The sequence below is a fragment of the Xiphias gladius genome, chromosome 4 (genome assembly GCF_016859285.1).
Source record: "Xiphias gladius isolate SHS-SW01 ecotype Sanya breed wild chromosome 4, ASM1685928v1, whole genome shotgun sequence".
NCBI lineage: Eukaryota > Metazoa > Chordata > Actinopteri > Istiophoriformes > Xiphiidae > Xiphias > Xiphias gladius.
The window spans coordinates 21,727,395-21,744,928 of NC_053403.1; the positions used below are offsets into that span (position 1 = coordinate 21,727,395).

The 17,534-nt window shown below is 38.5% G+C and overlaps 1 protein-coding gene across 2 annotated transcripts in view; it reads left to right on the forward strand.

Annotated features, from left to right (window-relative positions):
* Positions 1 to 15,996: 15,996 nt before the first annotated feature.
* Positions 15,997 to 17,534, forward strand: part of cnih3 (cornichon family AMPA receptor auxiliary protein 3) — a 98,918-nt gene continuing 97,380 nt past the window's right edge. For both annotated transcript variants that reach the window (XM_040125634.1, XM_040125635.1), the window contains exon 1: positions 15,997 to 16,292. In XM_040125634.1, coding sequence (XP_039981568.1) covers positions 16,215 to 16,292 — 78 coding nt within the window. In that variant the 5' untranslated portion in view covers positions 15,997 to 16,214. The remainder of the gene's footprint in view (positions 16,293 to 17,534) is intronic.

The following is a 17,534-nucleotide window of genomic DNA, read 5'->3' on the forward strand; positions in this document are numbered from 1 at the left end:
GGTATGAGTAGGAAGGCAGCAAGGTGGTTGCATATTGGATTATCCAGAATGCCCTGGCTCTGTGCTTGATTGCCACAGTGTCTTTACACCAACTTTAATTACATGCAAATCTTCAGGAAGGGTTGGAGGAATGGGTGTGTGCTGGAATGGGTGTACATTTAAATTTGTGAACACTAGACTGCCCTCTCTGCTGCAGCACCATTCTGTACTTTAGACTGATCAGGGAACTGACCTCAAAAGCATTTTTCTTTCATCCAGGTGTCTCAAAAAAAACTCTAATTTTCTCTGTCTTTCATGTATTTTTTTTTTTTTGCTGCCTGTTTACATTTAAAGGCGTGACTTTATGGATGGCAGAAAATTTGATTCTCCTGTCTTTCATTAAGAGCAATGGGATAGTCAGTCAAGAATCACGAAGGATTACCTTTAGGATATCAGCAGTACAGAGCAGATCACACGTCCTGAGCAATCGTGAAGGAGCAGGACTGTCCACTTCCATGACTTGACTTGCCCTGTTGTGAGCAAATATTGCTGTAGACAGATGTTGTCTGCAGGGAAACTGGGAGATTCATTTTAACCCTGAAACAGGATACTTTATGTAGGCTCATTAGGGTTGAAGCTCAGAAAGGGCAGAACCCTATTGGGTTTGTGTTGGTTTCTTATTAGGGTTCAAGTCCCAAAGCGGCAGAACCCTAGTGTGTTTGTGAACCACTTGTGGAAAAGTATTTTGAAATTGCTCAATAGGTAGCGCCACAAGTTCCAAACATGCATGCGCCTGGTGCAAATAGTGCCAAAAATCATTGGGTCCTATCATCACAAAACTTGGTAGATATTTATGCTGAAGTAAGTTTGTAAAATTATCTTAAAATTGGCCAGTAGGGGGGAACACAAATCTTTTCCTTATGGCCTTACAGTGTAGTATTTTTATGTGGCTTTTATTTTGAAATCGGGCTTTGTATTTACCTCTTCCAAGGAGGGTATGTAATCACCCATGTGTGTTGGTTTATTTGTTTGTTTGTTTTTTTTGTCAGCAGGATTACACAGAAAGTACCAAACGGATTTGCACTGAACTTGGTGGAGGGATGGGGCATGGGTCAGGGAAGAACCTATTCAATTTTGGGGCAGTTCTGGATCATTTACTATGAATTTGAATTTTTTCCTCTGAAGTCTGGTGTATACAGTAAATTTAGGATCCACAAGCATTGCTGCTGCTGCCAGCTGCTGGGTGTCAAAGAACAGAGCAACCAATGACACTTGGTGGGTGTTGTGAGCAATCATGAAATCATTCTTCACAGGACAAGGCACTGCAGTGAAGAGGAGGATTCAGAAAGGTTTAGATCCTGACTGTGAAGAGGAGATACTGGTAGAGGCATGTAACAGCAAGAAGAAGTTGCTGTGGAAGAGGTGTTTCAGTGGATGGCAGAGGATAGATCAAGACAGTTCCAGTGGAATAATTGGATTTGGTCATCCCTGACTTGGATGTGACACCAGACAACACCAGAAACATTGTCTTACCTATATCTCAGCCTACTTCCGAATGTCTCAGGAACAGCCATAATGATATCTAGGAGGTTGAGAATAGTAAAGGGCTTCTGCTTTCTCCACAACATCTTGCCAAAGGCAAGGATGCATTTACATAGAAATTCTAATCAATGAGATCATATTAAAAGGATGCAAGACGATTAGACTGGATCCACATAAATAATATTTCAGACGGTTAGCTACATAGAATAGACTAACCAAGGCACTGTGATGAATTCATAGTAAGCCATCTTAACATAAGCCAAAGGCAGCTGGGCTGGAGCTGTTTTTTTCATGACTCATCCAAAAGGCTTCATCAGTTGTTCTCTTCTGCTTTCTTTCCTTCTGTAATTGATTTGAAAGCAAAAGAATCTTTGTGTTTCCCAATTTGTGATTCTTTGTCCGGAAGCTTTATGATTTGTTAAGCAATTAAGCCTCATTAGAGAGGCTTGATTAGAGTGACATCAACAAGTCTAGTTGTTGATTTCTCTTGACTGCCATTTCTAATTTCATTTGGAGCAAAGGTCCTAGCAGGATATGAAAATCTCTTTCCCAGCTCCCAAAAGTTTCTTGGATGCTTGCTCTTCCAGACTTTCCAGACTTTAAACCATCATCTCTGACACCAATACTTTTCTCATCACTATTCTTGATAGGTAAATACCCAAACTTTAATCCACTGTTATTCAGTCTCAGCGTATCTGGAAGCAGTTCAGATCCCACTTTTGACTTAAAACATATCTCCTGTCCTCCCCCTGCAGTAGAAATTCATCATTTCCTCCCTCATTGAATGACAATGTCTTTGGGTTTTGTTACAGAAAAGGTATTTGATAATTTAATTATCTAAAGATAAATATACATTTTTCTTCCTTTTCCCAACTATCCTCAAATTTTAACCTCCCCAAAACCCATCTTTTAGATCTTTTCAGATTTGTGATTTTGTCATGAAAAACTTTTCACGATTCCGGGAACTCCCTCCCAGATACCCTCTTAGAAATTAATGTCAACAACAAGGGAGCTGAGCTTTAAGATTGTCTTTTAACCCTCTCTCCCTCTCCTGCTTTTGTTGCTAGACAGAACTGGGAGTCTGACTTACACCATGAATTTGAAGACAAAGAGTAGGACCAATTCTTGGGCAAAATTGACTCCTGTGCTTGTCACAGTCTAATTCAGCTCAAAGTTATACATTTTATATACTTGACTACAATCTGACTGGCTAAGATTAAACCAGATATGGACAATTCACGTGACAGATGTAAGGCCCCAGCTACACTGCTACATACACTCACCAAGCACAAGTGTTAACGTAGTTAATCATACAATTAGCAAATCAGACAATTATGTGACAGCAGTGCAATGCATCAAATCATGCAGATACAGGTCAGGAACTCCAGTTAATGTTAACATCAAACATCAGACTGGGGAAAAATGGAATTGTTGACTTTGGCGTAAATGTTGGTGCCAGATAAGATTGAGTATTTCTTAAACTGCTGATCTCCTGGGATTTTCATGCAGAATAGAAGAAAACAAAAATCATCAAAAAAGCAGCAGTTCTGCAGACAGACACACCTTGTTGATGAGAGAGGTCAGAGGAGAATGGCCAGACTGGTTGGATTTTACAGAAAGGCTATGGTAATACAGATAACCACTCTTTACAACTGTAGAGAGAAGAAAAACATCTCAGAATGCAGAACATAAATACATCAATACACTTATACCACACAAATCAAAAAAACAAAAACAAACGTATTGCCAAACTGATGCTCCTGCATTAGCCTACTCTGTGTAGGTACTGTGAGGCAGCTAAAAAAAAAAGTGCAGTGAGTCGACTCACAAATGTAAGTCAACTTTAAAACTGATGCATCAACTCATCGACTTTTGGTGGGCAGTCCTGCAAAAATGCTACAAGTACCAAATCATACAACAGTGAGACCACAAACCTTAGGGTTCCAAATCCAGAAGTGCAACAAATGCATTTCAGTGACAAGGGCATTCAATTTTGTTTCTTAGAATATGAATTGTGATCATAGTAAGTAGTTTTTAAATATAGATTTGATGCAATATACACAGAAAGAACAGTTGGAAAAACTGTTACGAATGAACTTGATGCAACTCAATTTTCACAGCAGTTCTCTCAAATTTTACTCTGTTTAACCAAGTCTTGTGTAATCATATGCTGACTTAAGTAAAGTTGGTTGATCTCAATTTTTTGGCTTTTTTTTTGTTTTGTAGGCTCTACATACTTTTTAGTCTCAGAGTTACTGTTATTGAGTTTTTTAGTTAGTTTTTTGAGTTAATTCTAAGTAACTTTTTTGTTTTGTTTGTTTCAGCGAAGACCACATCTAAACATGGTGAAATTAAAACAGCGTACCCTTGATGTGCCATACCAGGAAGAAATTTTGAAAATCAGCCTGGAAAATAAGGGTCTGTGGATACTGGTACACACCACAACAGTGTTAGCTAGCTTTTGTTGGCTACAGTGCCAAATCAAAGACTGCTCTTTACAGAGTTATGTGTCTTTCTCTAAGATACATTTTTCAAATCAAAGCACTGCTAAGGTAACTTTGAAGTAACCAGCTAGATTGTAAATGGTAAAGGGATTGCACTTATATAGCACTTTTCTAGTCTTATTGACCACTCAAAGCGCTTTACACTACTGCAACATTCCCCCATTCACAAACACATTCATACACTGTCCTTTTCTATACATACGACTCTTTCTCAACACATTCACACACACATTTACACATTGATGATACATCGGGGGCAATTTGGGTGTCAGTATCTTGCCCAAGGACATGGGGATCGAACCACAGACCTTCTGCTCTACCTCCTGAGCCACAGCTGCCCCATGATGATGTCAATAACACTATGATGTTGAATCGCAATCCAAGCTCACAACCCAGTCAAGTTACTTAGCCAATTGGTAGGTACTGGAGATGTTAGCTTATGTGTCTGTGTGCTGTATTTATTTACAGCAGCAGCCTCTATTTGCTTGATTTAGAATTTCTTTGAGGCTGTTGATGCTCTAGCCAACAAGAGATAACTGGCTATCTCAAAGCAGTTGTTCAGCTTCCTTAATTATAGGGTAACTACAAAAACAAATTCTACTACTGTGACTGTAGGAGGCATGGAGTCGTGGCTATGTAATGTGTGACAAGGAGGGATGAGTAACTGAACACCATGCAGTGTCGCGAATGTACAGCTATGCAGAGCTGGTGTCTCTGCTGGAAAGTCAGGGGGTCTCGTAGCAATTGACAGTCACTAGAAGCCCAATTATAGTCCTTTGAAAGAGTCACTGTATGGGTGCCTGTGTTGTAGCTTGGGTAGCAAATCTACTACGAGAGGCTTTTCAATGTCTCTGTGTGGGGTAGTGTCAGTACATAGTAGCCCTGCTATTTATCATGGTTAACATTGCATTTCGTCACCTCTAAATACAGCACCTTAAGATACAAAAATGCTTTTGTGGAAATCCTGTCTTTTAAAAATGTTTTAATTTTGAAATCATTTTTTGTAATCACATGAAAATAACTGATAAAACTATGTAATTATGAAAATAATAAAGTAATAATCCTTAATTATTCACTTAATTATTTAACAAACAATTGTTCATTTTATCAAATTTTATTATTTATTTCCAAATAACTTATTTCTTTTAATACTGCACACTTGGGTATAGCTCCATACATCAGAGAATCAAGTAATGGAATCCTACTTCACATAGTTCTCCCATCAATGTGACCTCAGCTTTTTTTTTCGAAAGGAATAGGTCAACATTCTGAGAAAACGTACATTTTCTTGCAGAGAGTTAGATGAGAACATTGATACCACTATATGGTATGTATGGAGTTATTAGTGGTCAATTTGGGGATTTCACCTACCATTCAGAAGTTAAAGACCAAAATATAAAGCTAGTTGTTGAGTGGCTAAAACTTCTAACCTACTGGCCAAAATACAGTTGCTGTCACTCTTACAGTTTTTGATAGCCTATCTAAGTATGGTAATAAAAAAGGAGGGAGAGCAAAGAGAAAAAAAAACAAAACATGAACAGCCACCTACACCTTAGCTGCCCAATACACAATAAAAAAAGGCAAAGAAAGACACAAATAAATGACGCTTAGATGACACAAGATGAGTGGAGAAGATTAAAAAAAAGATTAAAACAGGCTGCATAACAAATACTGAACAGCAAGTCCTAACTAATAACTTGTTAGAGGCATCAACGATGTGCATTTCTACCAATGTACATATTTAAGACTAGAGTGTATGACAATAGAGTCTGTATGACTTAGCTAGCTTTGTCATCTCAACCCTCCAGCACTGCTTCACCTCCTGGATCTCTTCATTTGTCCAGGAGCACCTTTTTTCTACATTGTGCACATTGTCAATAAAGGCAAAAAAAAAAAAAAAAAGTTGAAGAGTGTTCATATTTCCTCACTCTTAGTTTTGCTTCTGCTCTATTAAAATGTCTTTCAGTTCTTTTTTAGCTTTAAATCATATAGTCCTTTGAAAAATTTTTTACCTATACAAAAAAAATAGCAGTTCTCTGAACTGCTGCTCATACAAAACCCCCATGTCATATGTAAAATGTAATGATACCAACGTCAGCTTGTCTCCATTTCACTGATAAAAAGGAAAATTGCATCATCTGCTGGACAAATGTGCCCAGTTGACCTTTTTACCGTGTTACACGATCTGGTTTTGTTCACTGTTTGGGATTCAAATCCTACTGGGGCCAACGTGGGCACTACAACCTATGCAATTAGAAACAGCAAAACTGTCTACACCAGTTTCATTCTGAGCAGAAAATCAACACTATGGTGTTGTTTTTTTCTTTGAGTTAATTCAGTATTTTAGGCAGTTTTGAACAACTGCCACGGAGAACCGGCTCTGCACTCTTTAGTTTTTTCAATATAAATTGTGTTGATTAAAGTCTTTCACTTCTTCTTACAAAAGTTCCATTCAGTAACCTGTCTGACATATTGACTTTAAAGTACGTGACAACATTAGTAAAATAATCTCTGGTACAAATTTACCTAGAGAAATACCTTCAAGTAGCTTTCTTTGCAGCAGTAAATTGAGTTTTTCTATCATGAAAAATGAGAAATCTTAAGAGACTGATGTTTAAATTATGTGTACAGTTATGCATGTTATTTAATTTTTTTTTAATTGGTGAAGAACAAGACAAAACAGGTGTCTTACACAAAAACATGACATAGATGCGCTGCAGTAAGTATGTATGTTAAAGGAAGAAGAATCCTTTATTAGCCAAGCCAAGTGTGTTATGAATTTGACCTCTGCATTAAACTCATCTGTGAGCACACACATTTACCAGAAGCAGTGAGCAATGAGCACACACACAGAGCCACAGCTGCAGTGCCTGGGGGTTAGGTGCCTTGCTCAAGGGCACTTCAGCTGTGGATATTCAGGGAGGGGAAAGCGTAAATCCTGAGATTTACCTGTTTAAATAAAATTGAATAAATAAATGTCATTAAATAAACAAATCTGACATTAATATTGGCAATAACACAGTAATCTAGATGGTAAATTCAAGAGCTAAAAAACCTTAAATTAATTTAAAACTGTTTAGAAGAAGAGTTAAACACCTGGATTTGCTGTGTGGTAATGTTGAACCTAATTTATGGAGAGTCCTGCAGAGGACAGGTTCCTCAGCTCCAAGATCATCTGCTGAATCCAACCCAAGTTTAAGTTTCAACCATATCCCACAATTTATTTAAAGTGGCTATAACAGATATTGTACAATAACAATATATCAAATGACTGTGAAAATAATGCAAGGGAGGTTCTCTATAGTAATTAATCTACAGAGAATTATCACCTGAATTTGCAGCTCCTCTCAGGTTTAAGGAGCTTTGTAGCGAGTTTTTTCTCATTGTTTAGATGTCTCTCATACCATAATTTTTAGCCACAGCAGGCAGCTGTTTTCAGAGAAAAGGCTCTGACAACTCAGTGTACACTACCAGCTCAGCACCGAACAACAGACAGACACAGTTAGAGACTATCTGGTGAACAAATTGGAACATTTAACAGCTAAAGAGCCAGATATTTTCTTCAGGATTGGCTGGAAACCACAGTATAAACCCGAAACAGAGCTATAGGAGAGTGAATACCGGACTTGAATGGATGCTAATGTTGCATCATAACTGTAGGATGTCTAAATAAGCAACTGTTTGTTAACAAAGTTTGTCATGACAACTTAAAAGGTGATTATATATCAGTGCTGTGATCACAGCTCATCTCCCCCAAGTGACTATAAAAAATATGGCACATTAAATACATACCGTTATTACAAAAAACTTAGACCATCCTATCCTATGATTTGACCTTGAAAATGTTCGAATCCCTTCATAGACTGGGGACCTCTAGACTTGCACAACTAATTGCTATCATGATGATGACCGGTGATAACACTTTTACTGAAGAACTGTCTGATTTTTACTGAATAGTACTGACGGTAATGGCATATCAAACTGCTGCTCCTGAGTAATGCTCAGTGAAGCTCTCCCTTGGATAAGTAATGATTGGTAAATAAGGAGGAAAAAGCTTCTTGATTAGATAAAACAGATTATTAGTCACTATGCAATGCCATTTCAAATGCCTACTGGGAACTGAGCACATTATGACCTTGGCCCCTTTCCAACAAAAGTTAGAGGCTATGCCAATTTCTGGCAATGCCCTTTTCACAGAAGAGCTGTAAATGGCCACCACAACACTTATTGCTTCTCTGTGATAAAAATGAATCCCTATAGCAGCTAAAGTTATATTAAAGTGGACATTATTTGCTCAACTTAGCTGAGCAAACTTTAAGTAGATGGATATTCTGCAGGAGCCTGGGAAGTATTGCTGTACCAAGAGTAGACAGTGGCGGTGGTACAAGGTCAGAACAAAGAGGTCAGTCACATGTTATGTGACAGTCGCATACAGAACATCACACATGATTTAAAGTGCTGGATCTCAGGTCTTAGGGTGGTGTGAATGTGCCTATATGAATGTGTTGCAAGACTGTTGCTGGAAAGAGGTGTGCACCTTCAATGAAAAACGTGATTCCTGCACACTAACTTCAGACTTTGTAATTTATGTAAATAGAAACCTTTTGATCCCAATCAGATCTTTCTTCGGTCAAACAAGATTAAGAGTCTACAGCCATGCTACAGCCAGCCAATGAAATTTTATGGCTATCCAGCCAATAGTTTAGATGAGTTGAGATATTTATCTAAAAACCACAAATGTCAACCTCGTGGTGACACTACAGGAAGAAGTCAGGGTATCACAAACGGAATTAAGAGTCATCTTTTGGGGAACATGAATATCTGTACAAAATTTCATGGTCATCCATCCCATAGTTTTTGAAATATTTCAGTCTGGACCAAAGCAACAGACCAACAGAATATACCATGCGATGATACTCTTATGGCGAAAAATGGGAACCACAACCATTTCTATACCAATAAATGGAAAGGCTGCGTGTTAACACGTGTGTTTAGACTATCGATCCCAACCAAAATCGAAACATCTTAAAGCAGGCTTTTTGTTGTCTCCAAATCTAGGGTGAGATAACCCTCATGACATCATCAGGGGTTATTTCTCCTGATGATGTCAACACATTATACTGATGTTTGCAGAGGCTGAGAAGTACTCTTTATGACAATTAAACTGATCCTTATGTGTAAATTCGGCGGGGTGACCCTTTAAATCTCTTCATAATGATTAAAATAGCAAGTTATCAGTGTGTAGTATTAGACCACCAACACCTACAGCTCTGGGAAAAAATTAAGAGACCACTGCAAAATTATCATTTCCTCTGATTTTACTATTTATACGTATATGTTTGAGTAAAATGAACATTTTTTTTTAATTCTATAAACTACTGACAACATTTCTCCCAAATTCCAAATAAAAATATTGTCCTTTAGAGTATTTATTTGCAGAAAATGACAAATGGTCAAAATAACAAAAAAGATGCAGTGCTTTCAGACCTCAAATAATGCAAAGAAAACAAGTTTATATTCATTTTTTAAACAACACAATACTAATGTTTTAACTAAGGAAGAGTTCAGAAATCAATATTGGTGGAATAACCCTGATTTTCAATCACAGCTTTCATGCGTCTTGGCATGCCCACCAGTCTTTCACATCGTTGTTGGGTGACTTTATGCCATATCTGGCGCAAAAAGTCAAGCAGCTCTGCTTTGTTTGATGGCTTGTGACCATCCATCTTCCTCTTGATCACATTCCAGAGGTTTTCAATGGGTTTCAGGACTGGAGATTGGGCTGGACATGACAGGGTCTCGATCTGGTGGTCCTTCATCCACACCTTGATTGACCTAGCTGTGTGGCGTGGAGCATTGTCCTGCTGGAAAAACCAATCCTCAGAGTTGGGGAACATTTCAGAGTAGAAGGAAGCAAGTTTTCTTCCAGGATAACCTTGTACGTGGCTTGATTCATGCGTCCTTCGCAAAGACGCATCTGCCCGATTCCAGCCTTTCTGAAGCACCCCCAGTTCATCACCAATCCTCCACCAAATTTCAAAGTGGGTGCAAGACACTGTGGCTTGTAGGCCTCTCTTAACCATTAGACAACCAGCTGAAAATTGGACTCATCAGGAAAGATTACCTTACTCCACTCATCTATGTCCAATCCTCATGGTCTTTTGCCAACCTCAACCGGGCTCTTCTTTGCCTCTCATTGATGAAGGGCTTTTTTTTAGTTCTACACGACTTGAGCCCTGCTCCTAGGAGCCTGTTTCGAACCGTTCTTGTCATGCACTTCACCCCAGCTGCCATTTGCCATTCTTTTTGTAGGTCACTTGGTATCATCCCACGGTTGCTGAGTGACATTCGAATGAGTTGACGGTCAACCCCGGTCAGTAGAGAGTCGTTTTCACCCTCTGCCGGTCTGTAGCTTTGTTGTCCCCAACGTCTGTTGCTTGACCTTGTCCTTATGAACTGCCGTCTTAGAAATTTTAAGGATGGAAGCAACCTGACGCTCACTGTATCCCTCTGCCAGTAAAGCCAGAATTGAACCTTTCTTTTCCTCACTCAAAAGTTTTCTTTTGGCATGGTCAATAGTTATTTTTTGATTCCAATTACTTTTGAGGTATTACTAGCTCTTTTTTTTGCTATCCAGCTGGTCTTATTGCAAGAGGATAGTGATGACCACAGCAGTGGTTTTTATACTTTTCGTCCTTAAATAAGATTTGGTTCAGGTGATCACCTAATCAGTACCTCATTAAGTAGAATGAGGTGTGCTTGTGTTGGAATTCAACAGGCACTAGAATGGAATGGCTGTCATACATGTAGAGATGCTGAGTTCAGAAAAATTTGAAGTGGTCTCTCAATTTTTTCCAGAGCTGTATATTCTGAACATGTTATTGGACCATGATTTGTTCAAGAGTACTGCCACCTTACTTTAGATGCAGTATCAAGAGGTTTAAACACATACAAAAACAGAAAATGCTCAGCAACGAGGCAGCAATGTATCCTTAATCCACTGCATCACCAGTTGCTATGCAGACTCCTTCAATCAGTCTGTTTCTGTCTGTCTTTATCTGTCTGTCTCCTCGCTTCACAGGCATCCTCTCTGTCTCTCACAGACACTTGGGCACAACAACTTCTCGATGTCTCACAAAGTGGCCATCGGTGCATTCATATCTCCACATGTATTAGCGAAGTATAACACTGTGACAGCGGAGTGGCTAAGTGTCAAAGTGACAAAGAGTCCTGGAGTGACTTAGCATAAGCTTGTGTGTGTGTGTGTGTGTGTGTGTGTGTGTGTGTGTGTGTGTGTGTGTGTGTGTGTGTGTGTGTGTGTGTGTGTGTGTGTGTGTGTGTGTGTGTGTGTGTGTGTGTGTGTGTGTGTGTGTGTGTGTGTGTGTGTGTGTGATGAGGTAGAAGGAGAGCTTAACTGTTTGAGAAAAAAGGCAGAACTGTATCAATTGTCTGTAACATCACAGGAGGGCTGAGTTACAGACTTAATTGTCAGACTACAATTTAGTGTACTTCAGTACCTTCTTTTTTTATTTTACTTAGCACTTGTCATGTTGTGGAGAAAATGAGAATGTATTAATGATGCAATGAACTTTAAATTTGCCTTTTGCTTGTTGGGAACTTTTTGACTGTGTATCCCAGGAGATCCAAATATATTTCCTTAATTAATTTATCTGTTTAATTTAAGCCATTAGACCTGATCTTTTAGAGTACTCAGCACAGAGTGTATAAAATTGAGTGCACAGAGTTGACCTGTGGTGGCAGAATGAATAGCCTAAATAACCTGTAAGTCAACACACTGTCATAAATGTAAACTGAAGCATAAGTGTCGTCCGGTGTCCAAATTGCAGCGTGTACTTTTGCAGGTTGTCAGTATAACAACTATGTTTTATTAATTACAAGTGTTATTAAGTTACAGATCTTAATAATTACTCCGTGTTTTATTTCTCTATTGTTTTATCCCCCAATAATCTGTGTTTGTGATGTAAATAATAATGCAGCTGTTAAGTCAAAAGTGGCAGCCATAACCCAATGGTACATTTTAGTTCCCAGTGCTTGGGAGTCGTGACATTATGTCACACGACCAGCTAGTACTTATGCCACTTATGTCAATGCTGCAGGCAGTCCGCATCGCGGTGATGGCAGAGGTGGTAACTCTGACGTCTTGTGTTTATATCTGTCAATCACACCCAGAAGTTGACAAATTATCCAAGAAATTAAAGAAAAAACATAGTGTAAATATAGTAATGTCTGCAATGACAAAAGATTCTATGATGATTGTAACTTGATTTGCAGTTTGCAAATTTTATGTAGATGTGTACTAAGTTGATGGTTAGCTATAATGTTGATAATGTTATTGATAGTTCACTGTAATGGAGATAATTGTGTCTTAATTATTTTCAAGTCTTTCCCTTTCTATCTTGTAGCTCTGATTATTGAAAAAAAAATATTCACGACAAATATGAATACTTGTGACAGCACATATAATACTATATGTCTCTAACTCCAGTAGTATTCGTAGTCATATGAATACAACATGACCATTGTTAACCTTTCCTGGGTCATCATCCAGATCGTAGTATGCAAGCACAGCGAAGACTTTGTGTTTTCTGCTCCAGGGCTTAAGTCAGCTGACTTCGCGGCTAACCCCTTAAATCAGCAGGTGGAAACAAAGATTTGGTAACTTGGCTTGGGTCTTGAGGAGTTGAGGAGGTCTCTCTCGCCCACTTCCTACACAAACAACCTACACACTGAGCTATCCCTTAAAGAAGCTATGCTACTTGCATAACAATATGCTGTCCCAAACTTCTCAAACGTACAGATCTTGCACAGAGAACCCTACACCTTGATTAAAAGAAAGGAAAACATGTCTCACATGTTAACCAAGGTGATTAGTAAGACAACTTATACCAATTTGAGATAATAGATCACAGTGTAAATCCTTTTTTTGTTGCTACAACTACCTACTAACGGTTAAGGAGAAAAGACTGTTGAGGTAATTTTCTAATGCGCAAGTGCACTTTCCCACACATCTGCTCATGTATGTAATAATGCTCTCAGAACAGTGGGAGCTGAGTCAAGGGCAGCTTGACAAGCACACTTGTCAGTCACCCGTCAAAGATCAGCGGATTGCGCAAACATCCAGGAAAAGATGCTGCTGTCCCCTTTGCTTGACAAGCCCCAGCCTTCGTCAACAGGACATGGCCATGCCCACCAAAATGACAGAAACGAGATCTGCGACGGGTGGGAGTCAACTTAGCTGTTAGAGACAGTAGCCTGCTGCGGCCACAAGAGGGCAGTAAATTACAAGATGATTGCAAATTGGCAATATCAGATCTTTTTTGGACAGAACACTGTTCTGAGATGTAAGGAGAGATACCGCTTCAACTTCGGTTTCGTTCTAATTGATGTCTATTTTTAGCTTTAACTGGTCAAGAACTTCTTGTGTTGCTTGTCCTGACGGCACGTCACTGGTTGTTTATAATATTCCAATATAAAATGTAGTACAATAAATAGAAATATTAATTACTGAGGCAGAGCTTTGGCTCTGTAACTTGATAATATTAACTATTAAGAGACCAATTTCAAATGGAAAAAATAGGACAATTCACAAAAAACAGTTCTCCTGAATTCTAAGATAAATTGTTTGAAGCAATTTTTCAGAAACCCTACCTCCTGGAATATTATACCTTTCCATTTATTATCTAAGCTGGGTGGTTTCAACATAGTTTTCTTGTCTGTAACTAAGATATTGATAAAATCCCTGTAAAAATGTCTGTTTTTAATCGCCAAACTTTCTTGTCATGGTCTCTCATCTACAAACAATTTTTCACCAAATAACTATTTGATATGGAATAACAACGACATATATAAGCACAAATCTCTCTTTATGGAATATTGGTTTCACAATAATATTGTGTTGGTAGATCAGTTATTTAATACGGATGGTTTTCTCTTAACTTATGAAGAGTTTCTGTCAGAATATAAAAAGCAAAAAAGTAAAAAGCAATTAAAAATGTAACAGCTAATTCTATGTTAAAAATTTTTACATTGATCTTTATCCCCCCTATAGCTTTAAAAGGTGTATTTTTTGTTTTATTTTATGCACCCTTTTGTACATGATATGTCATTGTAAGATGAAAATAATAAAAATTGTAATATTAAAAACATCTTCCAGAACCCCAATTAGCTGTCACAAGCTGTTGCTAGGCGACAAACAAAGCATCAGATGCCAGATGTAGGTCTAGCACAGTTTTCAAAATAAAACTTAGGCTGAGGTGTTGCGCATTTTCCCTACTTATATCAACATTTTCTTTTAATCTTTAAAATGATCCATAGCATTGGCAGGGTGCTATTTAGCTGCCAGAAATACACACCTAATTACAAAATATGTACCAGACATTTTAAGCCATTCTTAAAAAATGTCAGTTACAATCTTAGCAAGCTAGCCTTATAACAGTCAAGCCAAGTCAGTTTTGTTTAGCCTGCGTAAACTCAAATTCACACATCCGACTCAAAAGACTGTTTACTTGTCCTACAGCCAGAACAGCATTCTTTTCAGTGCTGTTCTTTTCAAGGCCCTATATACTGCCATTACGATTTTCATGCCTCTGGAAAGCACTCCATGCCCCTCTCTTTTATTTAACTTCTTATTGTTGTTGTTGTTCTTTTTCTTCTTATTATTATTACTACTACTACTACTACTATAAAAAAAACATTGAAATAAAGTCGTTTCCCTTCAGCTTTATTGTCTTGCATACATAGTCTTATCATTCCAAGATACTGCACCTTGATTTAAAAAAAGAAAAAAAGTATTTAACAAATTATTGTAAATTTGCGAACGGGTATGCAGGAAAATTAAAATGTACACCATTGTTTACACTGCAAACGTGGAGTACATTAAATACAAAACTGTAACAGTGCAAAAATACATATACCAGGGCTTCTCTACAACCAACAAAGATGATAAAAGAAACATAGGTTATTATTTCTCTCATTGAGTAGGCATGCACGTTTCCAAGGTGTCTAGACACAGTATTGACCCGCCATGAATTTTTGATTATTGCTCTATTGGCACGTGTAATTACAGGCAATTTATAAAAGCGGCAGACGGTGGCGCCAGCCCCTCAGTTTAAGTATACTGTATGCTTGATTTCCAGCAGATAGTTTTGTTTCTTTTAAGACATAACCTAAACAGTATGTTTTACTTAATTTACCCTCAGTCTAAAAGACCACGTGCTGTAAGATAATTGCATTTTAATGTTATATATAATTTTGTGCGTCAGTCAATATTTTTTATTTATTCAGAATTTCCCATTTCAGTAAACCGTTTTCATGTTTTTTTTCTTAAGTATACATATTATATTGTACAGGTGAATGCAGCAAATTTAATGTTAATGAACTAGTTACAGACACTGTGGATTACCTTTGAAATACCATCATTTCACCAAACCCAGAACCATGAGCAAGTTCAGGATGTTCAGAATCATTTGGAACCACAGTGATCAGCAGAGCACAGTCTGCCTTCATAGCAAGTGTCTTAACATCTGGAAATTTGAACACACACACTAGCCACACACACATGCACACCGGGTGCTGCGCTTTTAAATCCACCTGTTCACGCGCCTTCCTGCGCTCTCTGCTCGGTGCTGCTGATACGTGACAGAAAGAAAAAAAAGCATTTATTAATTTCATGTGCATGAAGGCATTAATGAAGTAGCGAGGAGCTCCTCTCATAGCACCATCACAGCAGAGGAGATACAGTGGGACTCGTTTTGCCGCAGTCGAATGGATCACCTACAAATTCCCCATTCTCGGATGGTTATTAGCATAACCTCGTCATATCAATTTCCTGAGAAAACCGCTGCTTCTTTATAATTACATGGTCATCTCACCAACACTGTGGACACTGACCGCTGATCATGCGAAGTGCATTGATTTGAGACGACATTTGACTTCATTCACATGAGAGCTGCTGGGTGGACGCACGGCTTATCATCTGGAGAGGTTTTCTGCAACAATTTGTTGCAAACATTGTGAAGGGCGAAGTGAGGGTGCCGGTACGCCTCGGCTTGTGATGACACCGTGAGAACTTTCTTCCTGACCCTTTTTTTTTTCACTCTTTTTTTTCTAGATGTTTGTCAGTGGGATCGTGCTTCTTTGGGAAATTATCCATCGTTTTCCTTTTCAATTATGTTCACTTTTGCTGCCTTCTGCTACATGCTGTCTCTGGTCCTCTGTGTGTCCCTGATCTTCTTTGCAATATGGCACGTAAGTACCATAGTTTTGTTAGGCTATACTGTATTTTGAGATTTGTCTCGTCTTTTTCTTATATTTAATAACCAGTAGATTGTCTCATCATCGGCGATGCGTGTGCATATTGGACGCGCAGGTGTGATATTTGTGTTTAATAGGACTCGTCAGCTCACATCCCCGAGCATACGTTCATTTCAAGTCTACATTTTTGTAGCTTTTACACTGTTAAACAAAGCAGGGTCATATTTTGGCAGATATTTTCACCTACACGACAGGTGTGCACCTGTATCTTCATGGAACAGGCTCCGTCATTCATACTCTACATGCATCCAGCATTTTAATCACTTTGTCAAAATTTTCTCTTATTTGGCCACTGTACACATTAGTCCCGACCCAATTTGATATCCAGAAACGATTGCACCCCTGTTTAGTATCCTAGATCAATTAAACAGCCTACCTTCCTGATCAATTAGGAAGTCTTGTAGAGATTATCTCCCTCCTCTCATCCTCCTCTGCTTTCCCTGCATTTAATCAAGCCTCAGCTCAGCTATACACCGGGGCCAATCTGACTGACTGCATTATGATATTTGAATAATCTAATTATTTGCTCCCAGAGCAACATCTCCATCATGCAGGGCCTTATGTAAAGATAGATTTGGGTCAGGTCTTCCAGCCTGTTTCACCGGGACTGCCTTTTGTATGGAAACAGCAACAGACCAGATGCACTTGAGATGACTGATTCTCTGGCAATTACAGCTAATAGTCAGTCTGCCTGTCTATCAGACATTGGCCCATGTCTCTGCTCACCAAGCAGAAATAAGGAGACCAGAACAGTGAGGGTGCAGACAAAAATGATAGTACAATTACAAATGAATGATTATGCAAAAAGCTGCAACATAGAATAAATACACAGCCCCCTTATGATGCTAGTGACTACTTCACTGACAAAGAAAACATCTCCATCTGACCTGATTCATGATAAAGGGCCAGAATCAAAAACACTTCCTTCAGTTCTATCTGCAATGTAAATTCAGCACTATTTGAATGATCGAAATGGAACACATTATTCTGTAGCTTCAGCAATAGTCTACATTGCAATAGATTTTATTTTTCATTCTGCTTAACATTGCAGAAATAGTGGAGATGCCTCTTCCACTGATTCACACTCATGGTGACATACAGACACGCAGCAATAATAAGATGGGGCTCCATATGCGAGGAAAAATAATTAGGAAGAGGCTGTGAGGTGGGAATATG